Consider the following 15,041-nt stretch of genomic DNA (forward strand, 5'->3'; position numbering starts at 1 on the left):
ATGAAATTTTAATTATGAATCAACTTAAATTTTCATGTCTTTGGTTTACTGAGTGAGCACAGATGAGGATGCAATATATAAATTATCACTACAAAAATTTGACAGAGATATATATGTAGACCGTAGGGAAGTATGCACGAGGTGGGATGGCAAGATAGAGAAAAATCCAGGATGCAGTGGAGATCATTGAAGAAAAAATACGAAGGCGCCTGCCGCCAGGTAGGGGTAATAACTGGTGGGGAGAGACAACGAGGGAGATGTCAACGACGAGCGCGAAGGAGAGCGCTAGATCCTGACGCGGGCGTGCCGCCCGGTCGTGATGCGCTGTTGCGAAAAAATCAACCGGCGGCGACGGCATAGCTAGGCAGCCAGGCTGGAGGTTGAAAGAGCGGGCGCGGAATTGGCAGGATGCAGAGAGGTGGCGGTATTCATGGGCACAAGGGTTGGGAAAAAAGGCAGAGGATGCTGTTTGCAAAGACCGCGAGCTCGACGAGTAGGACAACGAAAATGTGTAATTAGGACGACAACATATGAAAAACGATTCGTACCTTTCTCCAACACAGTCTGCGGGGTCCAACCTTTACTAAATAACGTCAGTTGAATGGTAGAGCCGATCTATTTCGGAATGCTAACAGGTCACTCCAGTGCTACCTGATGGTAAAGCTTAGTTGCGCCGGCTAACTACTGAGTACTGAGATCTGAGATATGAAATGAAGCGCAGCAGGTCTCATTACTCGATTCATTCAACCTCATATTATCATTTGGCGTGACCGAATGTATCGTCTTCCTATTATCGGTTACCACTCCGAGTCATTCGGCCAGATCAATGAGTAGTAACCGATATTATGACAGGCTTGTTCACTGTCAAGTTTCCAAGTCTGCACCGCCTTTTCACCACACACGCATTTTGCCATAATTTCGGGTTTCATCTGCTATTTGTGTTCAAGTTGGACATCGTAAGTAGTCACGGTAGTTCGTCCCTTTGAAGTGTCAAGCCAAGGCTCAGCCTGACAGCAGAACCACTGCAGGGACTTGCAGGGACGTCTCGTGGGAGACAGGTGTCATTGTCGCTGACGTATCTATCTTAATTCAAGCATGTGTATGTACTATGCTGTGCCCACATAAAATACACAGATCGGGAATGCTCCCAATTGTGAGACTTGACCTAGCCTTACCTTCATCCATTTTTGCAGGTGAAATTCGTCATGATACTAGGATCTGGGCACTTGATTGCTTGTCCCAGGAGGGCATGGTATTAACATGATTGTGGCAGCAAATTTCTTTCTAGACTCAGATAGGATGGTTCGATGCTTCGAAGATATATAAGCTGAGGCTTGTGAGGCGCGAATATTTATCATCGCTCGAGATGTTCGCCTCTTCCATCATCTTTTTTTCTACTATCATATGCCTCTCTCTAGCTGTTCACCGAGTTCGACGAAGAAGTTCGTCCAATCTTTCCTTTCCCCCTGGCCCCAAGGGCTTGCCTGTGCTAGGTAACCTGCTCGACCTCAACGGCAGTCAGCCATGGGTTAGCTTCACACAGTGGGCATCGACACACGGTAGAGTCCATCGATTTCCAGGAAACAAACCTCCTTACTTTTTAAGGGAACGTCATCTATTGTAAACTGTTCGGACGCCAAATTATTGTTCTACAATCGCAGGAAGTCGCCAAAGCACTGTTGGAGCATCGCTCTAGTATTTATTCTGACAGGCCACCGCTTTCTAGCACAAAGGCGTAAGAGAACCAACATCCAACATGCTATATATACATCTGACACTTTCATAGAATCGGATCCGAATTTAACAGTTCTATGTTAAGGTATTCTGACGAATGGAGATTGCATCGGCGAATTTTCCATCAATCATTCCGACCTGAAGCGGCAAAAGATTACTTACCTATTCAACTTCGCAAAGCTCGTCAGCTGTTGCAGGGCATCATAGAAGCCCCCGAGCACTACCAGCACCACATCGAACTGTGAGTGATAGTTTATCCTTCGGCAAGCTTAATGATAAGAACGTGGTAATCCCAGTTTCGCCTCTTCTGTCATCATGTCTACTGTATACGATTACGAGGCCAAGACGAATAATGACCCGCTTTTACTTACCGCTGAAAAGGCGATCAAGGTCTTTTTGGAGATGGCAAGCCCCCAGACTTCAGCTATCCTGGAGACATTTCCGTTTTGTAAGTTTTAATCAGTCTAAGTGTCCAGAAAGTTATCTCTGACTTGACATAGTGCTGAAATTGCCTTCTTGGTTTCCTGGAGCGAGATTTAAAAGACTCGCTATCCAATCACAAAAGAATGCTGCCGCTATGGTCAACATCCCGTTCAACTATGCACGAGAACGCGCAGTAAGCATTTATGCCCTGAATAAGAATGAATCCTATCAACATGAAGCGTAGATGACTGCAACTTCGAACCAGTGTATGATCTCGGAGTCTTTTAAGCGGTTGGACACATCCGGTAGTAATGTGGGCGAATTCGAGCTTGCGTTGAAGTCGACTTCTGCCACAGCATTCATTGGTATGACCAGATTTATTTTCGAGTGACACTACTAACACATGCTCGTATCTAGCTGGAGTTGAAACGGTCAGTCCCGCTTATCTACATTAACGTGTTTCCCACGAACTGACGGATATTCAGACTGCGTCGACCCTAGGTGTCTTTATTCTTGCAATGATGCTCTATCCAGATGTACAGAAACGTGCACAAGAGGAGATTGAGACAGTTATAGGCACCGACCAACTTCCTACCTTTGAAGACCGGCCTTCGTTGCCGTATGTGGAAGCAGTCTTGCGCGAGACGCTTAGATGGCATCCGGTGTTCCCTCTCGGTGGGTTGATCTCATCCATCGTGTGTCAGGATCTTACACTTCCATGTGACAAATCAGGTTTGCCGCATTACACTGCGGAGAGCGACGTGTACAATGGTCATTACATCCCCAAAGGTCTGGTATTTTCTGTATCGCATCACTTTCGCTGCTAACCATCCTGTAGGCGCAATTGTTATGGCAAATATCTGGTAAGTCATAGTACTTGCTAGTCTTGAATTGAGTTAAGGCGACTGGTACAGGGCCATATCAAAAGACGAAGTAAAATACCCGAACCCTGATGACTTCGAACCAGAGAGGTTTTTTATAGCCAATGGACAATTGAATAACGACACTGTCGACTTCGCTTTCGGCTTCGGGCGCCGAGTATGTGTTGGAAAGTACTTCGCCGATGCTTCCCTGTGGATTTCTATAGTGTCTCTGCTAGCAACTTTCCGTTTTATGAGACCATTGGACAACGAAGGCAAAGAAGTAGACCCTATCTTCCAATGGTCCACTGGACTAATTTCGTAAGTATCTTGTTCCATACCATCATCCAAGGGAGTACCGTGAGCTAATCGATGCGATAAACTTCAGACATCCGGAATCTCTTCCTTGCCGTGTCGTCCCCCGACACCCGGAAATGACTGCCCACATACTTGCAGACGTAATCGACCTCAGCACATGAAGCGAGCTTGGTCAGCTCTACAATTATGTATATCTAAAGACTAAATGGAGGATAACAGAATTTTTGTACATGTCATAATTTGAAATTAATCCTGATTCTGCACACTGGTTGACTTTCCGTGGGATTTGAAGTCCTAGATGTTGAAGTCCGAACCATTCCACAATACCCTGTAGGTATAATATATCAATATCTAACATTGTAGAAGGCTGATGTTATATCAGAGCCTGTGGTCCATAGACCACAATGTATCACCTCCCTCACCTTTCCTGCTGCCTGTCCTGCTGGTGCAATGTATCACATAGACCATAATACATCAACTCTGTCCTGTAATGTATCACCTTCCTATTAAACCTGCCCACTGCAATCTTGTAAATCTATGGGTCTGTTCAGCCACGAAATTTGAGCGCAATTAACAATCCAAATTTCAAAATGTATTTGCTTTGTCATTGTTGGTGTCTGTGTGACACGTGTGACCCACCAATAATAGATATCATCTAACATGCCTTCTACATGATCATCATCTTCCTCTCTCTCTCGTCACTCTAAGGGCAAATGTGTGATTGTGCCCAGGAAGAAAAAGTCTGCAACTTGAGAGTCAGAGCCAGGAGGGGGAATCTAGGTGTCATTGGTCACTGGAGGATGAAAAGGAGTTTATTGCATATATCAAGGAGAATCACGCAAAGGGAGGTGATGGACTCAACTTCGACAGAACATTTTGGAACCAAGTTGCAGCACATCTTGCCCCAATCACTACTTCTGGTGTGGTGGGGACAGGTGATGCCTGTTCAACCAAATGGACTCATGTATGTCTCTTATTGCCATGAAATATATTGCATACTAACAAGTGTCCAGCTCTGCACTGTGTACACTGTCATTGACAGAGTTGCGCACTACTCTGGTGTTCATGGAGTGCAGAATGTGGTGCTGATATTACATTCAAATCTGAGGGGATTTAGGCCGATATCATTAGAGTGAGTCCTGCACTTCATTTCAATCATTTTAATACTGACACTTCGCATCGTATGTCCACTGCAAAGCCTTACAGGAATAAAAGCTGGCCATTGCATGAACCTTTGGTGGAAATATTGCCTTCAAAGGCTGTTGGCCAGACCACTTTTCACCCCTTCTGCAGCTCAGCACCCTCTCAATGGCCTCAATTTCTTCTAGCAGCGCAGCTCCCCAACAACCAAGCTTCTATGATGTCAACATGCTGGAGCAGGAGTGTGTGCTTAATGACCTTGAGAATGCCTCTGGGAGATCAAACATTGTGATGCCACCCCCTCCCCCACCTGCCCCCTTTGATGCAGCACAGCAACCTACTTTTGCCCCTCCACACCAAGCACATCTACCAGCATGTTCTCTCTATCCAAACCTGCATCAAAGGGTTTGGGAAAATGCAAAGCTGAAGGTGACAAACCTGAATCAAAGGCTTTTGGAAAACACAAAGCTGAGGGTGACAACAGCACAAGATTGCTGACTTGTCCTTCTGGGTCTACAAAGGAACCATCTGTCTTTGGAAAGTCTGTGAAATCCTCGCATGTCACTGTCCCTCAAGCTTTCCAGCAGATGGGCTTGGATATCTGCAACCTCAATGCGACCTTTGGCATTGCAGTGAACACTTTGCAGGAGCGCACATCATACTCCATTACTCACTCTGTTGATCCTATTCCTTTGCACTGACAGAGGGCTATCACACAGCTGCTGAAAGAGGGTTTGCAGGACAATGAAGTCATAGCCGTTATCAAGCATTTCACGTGTGACATCTCCATTGCTGATTCATACTTAGCTATTGATGTTGACAGTATACGCAAACTTTTTTTACAGGACTTCATGTCATCTTAGCTAGTATTACTCAGTGGTGTTTTGTTCTGATAGCACTATAACCACAGGAATAGTGCAGGATAAGGTGCAGGAACATGAATAGCACTGCAGGAATGTGCGCACCTAGCACGGGAATGTGCAGACTAGTATCAGACAAGGGTTACCACATACTGCAGTCACTTTACCCTTGATAAATACATACAACTAATGTTGAAATATCCATGTTCTACACATGCCAGCCAATGTGGGCCCATGCCAAGTATGTATGTGATACCAACAGTGGGCCTATAGTATGTAGTATAGTAGATAAGTGTACACTTTCCTATTGCATTTGGTAGGTATTGTGTGGTAGGTAGTGTATGAAATATATGCCCGATGAGGGCGAGGAATGATAGCTGCGTGCTAGGGGGAAGAGTGGGAAGTGGGCTCTCAAGTGCTCCTCTGGATACGAGTGGAAAGTCGTCCCAAGGGGATTGCGACTGAGAAAGATTCCTCTAGTGAAAGGTGAGGGGGATCTATAACCAGCAGTTCGGTCTCCAAGCCTGGATGGGACACTAAGGCAAGTAATGTACCCAAAAGCGAAGAGCACTAGCTAAAAGCGCCTAAACATGCTGATAAGGTGGAAAGTGCAGAAAAGCGCGCTTCAATACCAAGGCGCTCTTCGTGCGATCACAGCAGAGTGCTTCGAGTAGAGGCGACAATCAAATGGGAGAATCAGGGCTTTGATAGAGGTAGAAATAGACACTTAAAGGTGTCAAAGCGCCAATTAGAGGGAAACAAGTGTATTCTGCTAGAAACTTGAACTATACACTTTTGATAGTAGTCGAGCGGGAGTGAGTAACAGAAAAATGAACATGCTGACATGTAAGTATGCTAAGCGAGTTCCCAGGCCTCGGAACCGAGTAGGGAGCACTAAGGTAGGTGATGAGGTAAGTCAGGGTCCATAATGTAACATAGTGATAAGTACAAGTGCCTGTGTGACACCATATGAGTTCTAGTGAAAAGAGCACGCACCAATGGACCTTGGAGGACTAGGACAGGACATGTGGAGGACGGGCGACGGATCCTAGGGAAGTGCGATGAAGTCTGATGTAACGCGCTCAAACGCGCTGGTACGCGCCAAGGCGCATATGTGCGTAACCGGGAAGGTGCGAGCAGGCAGTAGTGAGGGTTCGTCAATGCGAGGATGAGAGAAGGTGAGGCGCAACGCGAAAAACGCGACAGCGTGAAATGCGACAAAGGCGAAACATGACAGAACACGACGAAACACGACCAAGACGAAACACAACGAAACACGAAACACGACCAAGACGAAACACAACGAAACGCGAAACGCGATGAAGATGAAATGCGACACAGCGCGTTATTACGGATGCACGACTGCAGGAATGTGGATACTTGATATGCAAAAGTGTGTATGGGTAGAAACGCGCTAGCGCGTTTGTCGCGTTCAAGGCGCGTTTCGGATTTAGAAGGCGCGTTGCATGGATATCGAGGGCGTCATGAAAAAGCGTGAATTTGGCCCATATGAGCCTGGAGAAATGCGAGTCTCTACACCGATATGAACAGGTCAGCCGAGTGGGCAGTGGTACTGATATATACAGATGGGCCGACACCCCTATGTCAAGTGTGTATGTGATACCAACAGTGGGCCCATAGTGTGGTATAGTAGATAAGTGTACACTTTCCTATTGCATTTGGTAGGTATTGTGTGGTAGGTAGTGTATGAAATATGTGCCCGATATGAACAGGTTGGCCGAGTGGGCAGTGGTACCGATATATACAAATAGGCTGACACCCAAAGCATATAGATGTGTCATGGACACTGCTCTGTCAATGGATCGGTCTTACAAATATACTTGCCCATGATAGACTCGGTGTAGAGACTTGCGTTTCTGCAGGCACATATGGGCTCATTTTACGAATTCTGACAACTGGCCTTCATGGCACAACTCGCACCATCATCCACTATGACTTCCCTATAGAGCGCACCACTTTCCCGTGGAACGCGCCATAGGCGCGACACTTTCCCGCACAACGCGCAGTATTCCGCGTGCGCGCCTTGCGCGCTTTCTCGCGCTTAAGCACACTATGTCGCACAGCATCCAGGAGCATCCATCCATCGTCCAACCAGTCCCTCGGTATGTCCCTTTTCGTTATCTGACCATATTTAGCATATTACACTTCCCATTTCGTTATGCACCCTTACTTTACATCACCTTACCTCATTTACATACTTAGAGCGCTCCCTATTCGGCTCTGAGCCCTGGGAGAGTGCTTAGGTAGAACTTACATACTCTGATGTTCATTTTAGACCCCAACTATTCCACCTTAGCTTCCTACCACCACCTTCCTACCACTCAGTATCTATCACCAGTTAGTTCCATGCAATGCATGTATCCATCATCATCTTGAGGCCCTAGCATCAGTCTATAGCTAGTGGCACTGTCAGTATCCGTCTAGATCCGCGCTTTTCCTCTTATCAGTCTCAGTATCCGTCGTCTACACTTGTGCACCACTTGCACTACCTTCCCGCGCTTCGCGCACTTTCGCACTTCGCTTTCCCGTGCACGCTTTCTCGTGCTTTCACCGCCATTCACCAGGGTTGTTCAGCATCATTCCGTGGATCCTTGCTTTCCTTGCTTCCCCTTTAGGGTCGAACGTTCTTGCATTCTGTGAGTATAGCAGCTAGGCAGAGCTGAGACTCACTTATACTGGCTGAGCACTTTTCTTATATGTGCCTGCCAGGTTGTGATACCCACATCGGTCAGTCAATGTGCTCCTTGGTGTCAGCCTGGACATCTCTGAGTGGTGATGACCGAGGGGACGAGGTGAATCTCACCTGCTTCACCTTCTTGGCTGGGGCTGGAGTCTGAGGCACCGCCACCTTAGATGGCTAAGATGCTGTGAGTGATAGAGTAGAAAAAAAATGAATTAGAGGCGCACCTTTACCACGATGATGGTCCCGCCCAGCTGGCCATCATCATCTTTGATGTCAGAGATGATGGCCTTCGACACGATCCTATGCTTCTTGCATGAGACGTTGCCCAACTCACCCGACTCATCCTCCCTGGCTCGCCGAGTCCCCCGAACCGGCTGCTTCCCCTTATCAGCCGTCAGCTTGGCAGCCTCGACAGGAAGTGAGTCGATCGGTGGGACCGACATCACCTTGGGAGCTGGGGGTGGGACTGGGACTGGGACTGGGACTGGGACTGGGACTGGGACTGGGACTGGGACTGGGGTTGGCACTGGCGCCAGTGCAGGTGCAGCTATCACAATGTTAACAAAAATGGTGCATTGAGAAAGAGGAAGACTCACCAAGCCCTTGTGTCTTGGGGAAGAAGGGGTGTGATTCCATGTGGGAATAATCCATCCGCACACGTTCCCATTGGGGGACCTGACCGATGTTCATTGTCGCCCGAACCTCAGCGGCTGCAGAGAGCAGCAACGGCGGAACAACCGACGCATTCCTGCCGTGTTGCTGGAGTGCTTTTGACTTGAGAGAGGTGAGTATCTTGCAAAGAAAGAAAGAAAGAAAGAACGACTCACTACTAGCTTGGCAACTTCATGTACCCAGTCAACCACCACCCGGCCATCTGATTGAAACAGTTTGATCCGGTTGAGGTGTGAATGCAATGATTTGTGGCGACCGACAAGGCATTGTTGGATTGTTGGGCAGACATGATGATTATGATGGTGGTGGTGGAGGTGGTGACAATGATGATGATGATGATGATGATGATGATGATGATGATGATGATGATGATGATGATGATGATGAGATGATGATGATGATGATGATGATGATGCTGATGATGATGATGATGATGTGGGATGTCGACACAGTTATATAGGGAACACTAGCTGTGGCCTTTGATGTGGACTTAGCAACAGTCAATGCAAATTGAAGTTGTGCCACCGCCGTGATTAGCCGAAATGATTAGCCGAAATGAAATGTGGACACAACAATTGACACCGCCGGGTTTCGCCGAAGTTGTGGCCTGGGTGGTCTAGTCATCCATTGTTGTATATATACTCCCAACTACAACCATTGCAAGTACATGGATTCTCGTGAAAATATCACTGACAAAGCTAGGAGACTACAGGACGAGCGGATCAAAACCAACAGCAATTTCTTTCTCACGTGGGACCAGTGGGTGCCACCAAAGTTAGGCCCAACTTGATCATTTCCACAGGAAAACCTTCCTGTTGGGTTCAAATACTCATTTCGGCCAAACCGTTTGCCACCAACTCATGCACCCAACAACAACAGGATGAAAGTCACACCATCAACCATGCCAGTCAGGAAGGACACCGCCGATGCACTTGCAAAAACATTTTGGCAAAGAAGGTAAGTGCCTTATGATATTGACTCGACATTTATTAATATTTGACAATTTTAGTTTTTGATATGTGCTGGAGCACTGAAGCTGCGCCTGAGACATTGGTGGAAAACACCGACTGCCTCATCATCGGCCGAACCCCAGTACAGCGGTCAAAGTAAGTTCATGTCATCTTCTATTCTCAATCTCATGGACATGTACTAATACATCATTATTCTAGCGTTTGAGATGTGCTGGGATGTTGAAAGCGATCCAGCGCCCACCGTCAATGCACCAGTCAGTGCACCGGTCAATGCACCGGCCGAAGCATCATCAGCCAACACAGACTATGGTGGCCAAGGTAAGTCTTGTGCCAGTCGCATAGCTTGAGTCATTGCTCACAGGTATATTAGATTACAATATGTGTTGGGACCCCGATACTCCTCCAGCTGCAGGTCCATATGCCCTTTGTTGGGATGAGCCGAGCTCATCAACAGGTAGGCTCGGTCCCTGCAATCACTGTAGAAGCAGCCACACCACCGGCTGCCGCTACGTATGATGTTTGCTGGGATGAGGACCCTCAGTCGACAACAGCTGATGTAGGCCACCTGTATGACGTGTGTTGGGATGACCGACCGGCAACCTCGGCCACAGGATACCAAGGTGAGTATCGGTGGTTTGTGTCAGTTGCTTCAACTCATTTGCAGGTGGTTTTGACATGTGCTGGGGAGATGCCCAATTAGGTGGAGATGGTGACTGTGAAGGTCATCTTACTGCGGCGCCCACTACTGGCTCAGTTAACTCATGTTGGTCGGCCGTTTTGACACGGCACAGATGATGCTAACTATTACATGCAGGGGTGAACAACTCAGAATCACCTGGGAGTCAAGATATTCAGGCATCACTGGCACCCTCTTCAGCACCAAGCGAAGGCTTGACAATAACACAGGTTGAAGCTGGGTAGGAATTGTTGCACCAAGCCGACAACCGGCTGGACAGACTTTGCGCCATCCTGAGTAAGTTAATGGCTTCCCTGCCCATTGCTGTCATAATGTTGACCACCATTGTAAAGGAGATAATAAAACCAAGGCTGTCACGGAGATCATCCATGCCAACCAGGCCTTGATCACTAATTATCAAAACGCCCCGCAACCAATATGTTACCGCCACCAATGATATGGCCAAGATTCAACACATGCTGCAAATGTTCAGGCAGATTGATGATCCACTGACTGTCTTGGAGCTAGGTAGGAAGAAAGCAGGCGGCTGACATTGACATATGCACGGTATAGTGTAGTGTAGTGTATGTAACATGTAACAATAACAAATGTGTACTTATGACTGTTGACCGATGACCGATGACCGATGTGACAATCATACCAGTGCTGGGCGCGTATGAGTGTCATAGGCATATTTTGCCTTGCATAGAGGAAAAGAGTAAGGCGCTAGTCATCAGTGCTATTCAACTCCCAAGCTATCTGCTTTGGAACTGCTTTTCTCCCATAGTGCACTACCCGGCCCGACGCCTAGGTATTCCGTCCTCCCATGTCCTGCCTATGTCCACCTACCTCCGCTGGTGCATTATTTTTCCTTAAATGTCGCTACTCATTCAGTCGCAGGTCTTATTACATGTATCCTCGTGTTCTGCAGTGCAGCATGTTTTCTTACCTGTTGCTACATCGTGCCCTCGCCAGTATCGCTACTGTTCTCACCTATGCATTCCCGAACTTTTACACAGTATGATAAAATGACCCATCGCACATACAGTACAGTACTTCCCTTCCCCGGACCTTTGCTGGTGTTGGAGTCACTTTAGTCACTATATCCTAGTCTTGGTGCAATCGATTCCGCTCTTGCCAATCTCTCTGATCGTGTGTCGCTTGACTTGTTTTAAGTGTGCGTCGCTAAAGTTCCCTCTTAAGTTTGACTTTCGCAACGTCGGGATCATTATCGGTAGTCGAGCTATAATCTAGTCGCTATCAGGCATTTCACTTGCACTGTCTTATCTTACTCCTCGCTTTCACTCCCCTTGATTTCTTCTCGCTATTGCTAGTCGGACGTCGCATAGCACTATCACATAAAACAACTTGCATAGTGCTTCTCACTTATACGCACATTTCTCTATTGGAACTCACTTGTCGCTAGTCGCTAACCACTATAAGCGCTACTCATCAGTTTTTGGTCTTAGGTCACCATAGGTTATCAGTCCTTCGTGCTATCGCTACCCTTGCATATTAGAAGGGAGTTGCTTCAATAGCAGTCCTCTTGGGTCGAATAATACACTTGCGCCTATTTGGATAAGTAGCGCTAGTTTCTAACCAGCCTAGTTGCTATTTCTCTTTCACACCGATCCAAGTTCGCTGAATTAGATGTAGTCAGTATACCTCTTGGGCTTTTGCTGAGTGCGTGTGACTTGTGTATTCTCAGCATTGCTCCTGGTGCCTTTTTCTGGTGCATCAGAGGGAACACCGGGGGCAAATCTGGCCGACTTGGCCTTCCTTGGCGCACGATCTCTGGTAGCGGGCACATTCTTTGGCTGCCTCTCTTGCACCACAGGAGATGCATCTCTGGCAGCCCTTGTCCACGTCAATGCTGGTGGCTGTATCATTGGCGATGCACCAAGGTGTTCCAGACCTCAGTGAGTTTTGATACCCCGGCGAGTTGACCTTGGGCCGAAGGAGCAGGCAACACGGCTGGCTTCAGTTGACTGATCTGATTCCTCAGTTACATGAGGTACAGAAATAATGGTCTTTGCTGTAGGAGGCGTTCGGTGATGGGAGACCGATGGTTGGTCTTTATGACCTCTGGCACACTTTCCAAAGCTCTTTGGCACCGGTAGGTCATCAGACCGGTCGGTGTCTTCAGCATTTGCGCAGCCGTGCAGGCATTGTTGGACTGCTGGTGGAGATGCCTCTGCATCGGTCTTGTCACATTCTTCCTTGGTCGAACTGATGTAGGGTCACTTGGTGGAACTCAGCTGCCCTTTGGGAATTGAGGTTAGTGACGATGTTGTGGTCGCCAATGGCTTTCTTGTCGGCCTTGCACTGGTACTCTCATCATCGGCATCACCATCAGATTCATCCTCGGCAACAGGAGAACACATTCTGCCCTTTTCATCCATCCAGGCTTTGAATCTGAAGGTTGGTCCAACCTGGGTTTCCTGTCGGTCCCACCAAAAGTCCAAGATTGCATTGGCATCAGTGCGGAGCATTTTGGATGGCTCCAAGATCTTGGTATCATCAGGTAGGTATGTGCTGGAGATAAATCTGGACTGCCCCTTGATGATGTTGCTCCAGGGCACTGGGACCTTGGGCTTTCCACAACATGTTCCTGTTCCAGCCAGCGTCAGATGATAAAATGGGTATCGGTGTAGAGACTCGCATTTCTGTGGGCTCATATGGGCTCATATTACGAATTCTGATGACTGGCCTTCACGGCACAACTCACACCATCACCCTCTAGTCATTCCCTATAGAGCGCACCACTTTCCCGTGGAACGCGCCATAGGCGCGACACTTTCCCGCACAACGCGCAGTATTCCCTGCGTGCGCGCCTTGCGTGCTTTCTCACGCTTAAGCACACTATGTCGCACAGCATCCAGAAGCATCCATCCATCGTCCAACCAGTCCCTCGGTATGTCCCTTTTCGTTATCTGACCATATTTAGCATATTACACTTCCCATTTCGTTATGCACCCTTACTTTACATCACCTTACCTCATTTACATACTTAGAGCGCTCCCTATTCGGCTCTGAGCCCTGGGAGAGCGCTTAGGTAGAACTTACATACACTCATGTTCGTTTTACACCCCACTATTCCACCTTAGCTTCATACCACCATCTTACTACCACTCAGTATCTATCACCAGTTAGTTCCATGCAATGCATGTGTCCATCATTGTTTTGAGGCCCTAGCATCAGTCTATAGCTAGTGGCACCTTCAGTATCCATCTAGATCCGCGCTTTTCCTCTTATCAGTCTCAGTATCCGTCTTCTACACTTGTGCACCACTTGCACTACCTTCCCGCACTTCGCGCACTTTCGCACTTCGCTTTCCCGTGCACGCTTTCTCGTGCTTTCACCGCCATTCACCAGGGTTGTTCAGCATCATTCCAGTGGATCCTTGCTTTCCTTTGCTTCTCCTTTAGGGTCGAACTGTTCTTGCATTCTGCGAGTATAGCAGCTAGGCAGAGCTGAGACTCACTTATACTGGCTGAGCACTTTCTTATATGTGCCTGCCAGGTTGTGATACCCACATCGGTCATCTGGCTTACTGTAATGAATGGTAAGGAATGACCTGAATCATTGCCTTCTTGGTCTTGAGGGATAAATCGCCCATCTCGGGCAACATCGGCGAACCCAAATGGTCCAGCTTGAATTCATGGTATGGTTTTGGGACCCACCGAGTGCCTCCAAGCAGTGTGGCATCCTGGTCTTGATCATGGTCTTGGAGACATGGATTGAATACAAGTCTTTCTGAAAGGACTGGAGAGACTCACCAAATGCATCGCCAATGAAATCTTCCCATACTGGTAGGATGGCCTGCCAGTCCTTGTCTTTCATGAAGCTGGATCCCTTACCAAGCTGCTCATTGAAGTCAAACCTGCAACAACCAAAGTAAGCACAATGACCGACCGACCGACGAGTGACTGGAAGAACTCACCCAGATGTAAGCAGCCCCCCCTTCTCATCCTTCCAGGAACCCAAAACAAAGACTCTCATACCGGCCTGAGTAAACATTTCTTTGGCGAAGTTCTTGACCATTTTTTCACCCTTCTTCCTAGCTGTCTTGGCCTGGACAGTGGCATCAGGGGCTTGATTCATCCACTTATCAGCCTTTGCCTCAGCTTCCTGCAACTCCTTTTTGTCCAGCCGGTGCATGATTGCTGTCATGGTTGGCTGATACCTCCTCAGTACTTCCTTGTGAGCAGGCTTCTCTCCAGTCTCTTCCTCAATTTCTTCCCGAATTTGCTGAAGAATCTCGGCCTTGCGCTCTTCCTCAATGACTCGCCGTGCCGTCCATTTCTTTTTTGGCTTAGTGGGTGCTTTGAAATTGGTCTGGACCTTCTTGTGATTGTGGAACCACTGTCGGTATGTCTGTCCAGGGTGACTGAAATGCAGCATGACTCGGTGTCAAAGACTAAACACTTACATATTTCCTTTCCTTCAACAGCTCTTTGTCCATCTTTGGAGCCAAGACCTTGGCCTCCCTGGTGGCTGCTTTGAATATCAGTTGTCGTTCCTTCCCACTTGCCTTCTCCCAATCCTCAATATGGGACTGCAGAGCGGTGGTCTCTCAGTCATTCAACTGAGGCTGAACACCTGTACTCCTCTTTGTCCAAGCCATGTCACAGCAGGTATGTAGGAGAAAAGGACCTGAAAAGAGGAGACCATTGATACGGT

The 15,041-nt window shown here is 47.7% G+C and overlaps 7 protein-coding genes across 7 annotated transcripts; 4 read left to right on the plus strand and 3 right to left on the minus strand.

Moving 5' to 3' along the window:
* Positions 1 to 1,193: 1,193 nt before the first annotated feature.
* Positions 1,194 to 3,496, plus strand: DFJ58DRAFT_702897 (cytochrome P450; the record flags this gene model as incomplete). Its single annotated transcript, XM_041383637.1, has 12 exons — positions 1,194 to 1,559; positions 1,606 to 1,735; positions 1,787 to 1,975; positions 2,031 to 2,182; positions 2,235 to 2,350; positions 2,402 to 2,522; positions 2,575 to 2,588; positions 2,643 to 2,832; positions 2,890 to 2,946; positions 2,996 to 3,020; positions 3,072 to 3,338; positions 3,406 to 3,496. Exons 1-12 carry the CDS (start codon positions 1,367 to 1,369, stop codon positions 3,494 to 3,496), a joined length of 1,545 nt encoding a protein of 514 aa, XP_041244287.1. The 5' UTR covers positions 1,194 to 1,366.
* A 626-nt stretch (positions 3,497 to 4,122) lies between these two features.
* Positions 4,123 to 4,399, plus strand: DFJ58DRAFT_628027 (uncharacterized protein; the record flags this gene model as incomplete). Its single annotated transcript, XM_041381151.1, has 2 exons — positions 4,123 to 4,299; positions 4,349 to 4,399. Coding segments are annotated over 2 exons (228 nt in total), but the record flags the coding sequence as incomplete, so codon positions are not given.
* Positions 4,400 to 4,643: 244 nt separating this feature from the next.
* On the plus strand, positions 4,644 to 5,176 carry DFJ58DRAFT_727562 (uncharacterized protein; the record flags this gene model as incomplete). The annotated part of the gene is made up of 2 exons (XM_041385488.1): positions 4,644 to 4,904; positions 4,997 to 5,176. The coding sequence occupies 2 exons, from the start codon at positions 4,644 to 4,646 to the stop codon at positions 5,174 to 5,176; spliced, it is 441 nt and encodes a 146-aa protein (XP_041244289.1).
* A 2,908-nt stretch (positions 5,177 to 8,084) lies between these two features.
* On the minus strand, positions 8,085 to 8,729 carry DFJ58DRAFT_727563 (uncharacterized protein; the record flags this gene model as incomplete). Its single annotated transcript, XM_041385489.1, has 3 exons — positions 8,085 to 8,213; positions 8,264 to 8,586; positions 8,636 to 8,729. The coding sequence occupies 3 exons, from the start codon at positions 8,727 to 8,729 to the stop codon at positions 8,085 to 8,087; spliced, it is 546 nt and encodes a 181-aa protein (XP_041244290.1).
* Positions 8,730 to 8,952: 223 nt separating this feature from the next.
* Positions 8,953 to 10,603, plus strand: DFJ58DRAFT_727564 (uncharacterized protein; the record flags this gene model as incomplete). Its single annotated transcript, XM_041385490.1, has 8 exons — positions 8,953 to 9,162; positions 9,591 to 9,668; positions 9,721 to 9,817; positions 9,881 to 10,000; positions 10,053 to 10,094; positions 10,141 to 10,302; positions 10,347 to 10,445; positions 10,497 to 10,603. The coding sequence occupies 8 exons, from the start codon at positions 8,953 to 8,955 to the stop codon at positions 10,601 to 10,603; spliced, it is 915 nt and encodes a 304-aa protein (XP_041244291.1).
* A 1,401-nt stretch (positions 10,604 to 12,004) lies between these two features.
* DFJ58DRAFT_727565 (uncharacterized protein) lies at positions 12,005 to 13,036 on the minus strand (the record flags this gene model as incomplete). Its single annotated transcript, XM_041385491.1, has 3 exons — positions 12,005 to 12,231; positions 12,292 to 12,587; positions 12,645 to 13,036. 3 exons carry the CDS (start codon positions 13,034 to 13,036, stop codon positions 12,005 to 12,007), a joined length of 915 nt encoding a protein of 304 aa, XP_041244292.1.
* Positions 13,037 to 13,908: 872 nt separating this feature from the next.
* On the minus strand, positions 13,909 to 14,762 carry DFJ58DRAFT_727566 (uncharacterized protein; the record flags this gene model as incomplete). Its single annotated transcript, XM_041385492.1, has 3 exons — positions 13,909 to 14,084; positions 14,138 to 14,241; positions 14,302 to 14,762. The coding sequence occupies 3 exons, from the start codon at positions 14,760 to 14,762 to the stop codon at positions 13,909 to 13,911; spliced, it is 741 nt and encodes a 246-aa protein (XP_041244293.1).
* Between the last annotated feature and the right edge of the window lie 279 nt (positions 14,763 to 15,041).

This window comes from Suillus subalutaceus (assembly GCF_016647625.1).
Source record: "Suillus subalutaceus strain FC151 chromosome Unknown DFJ58scaffold_48, whole genome shotgun sequence".
In the NCBI taxonomy this organism is placed as follows: domain Eukaryota; kingdom Fungi; phylum Basidiomycota; class Agaricomycetes; order Boletales; family Suillaceae; genus Suillus; species Suillus subalutaceus.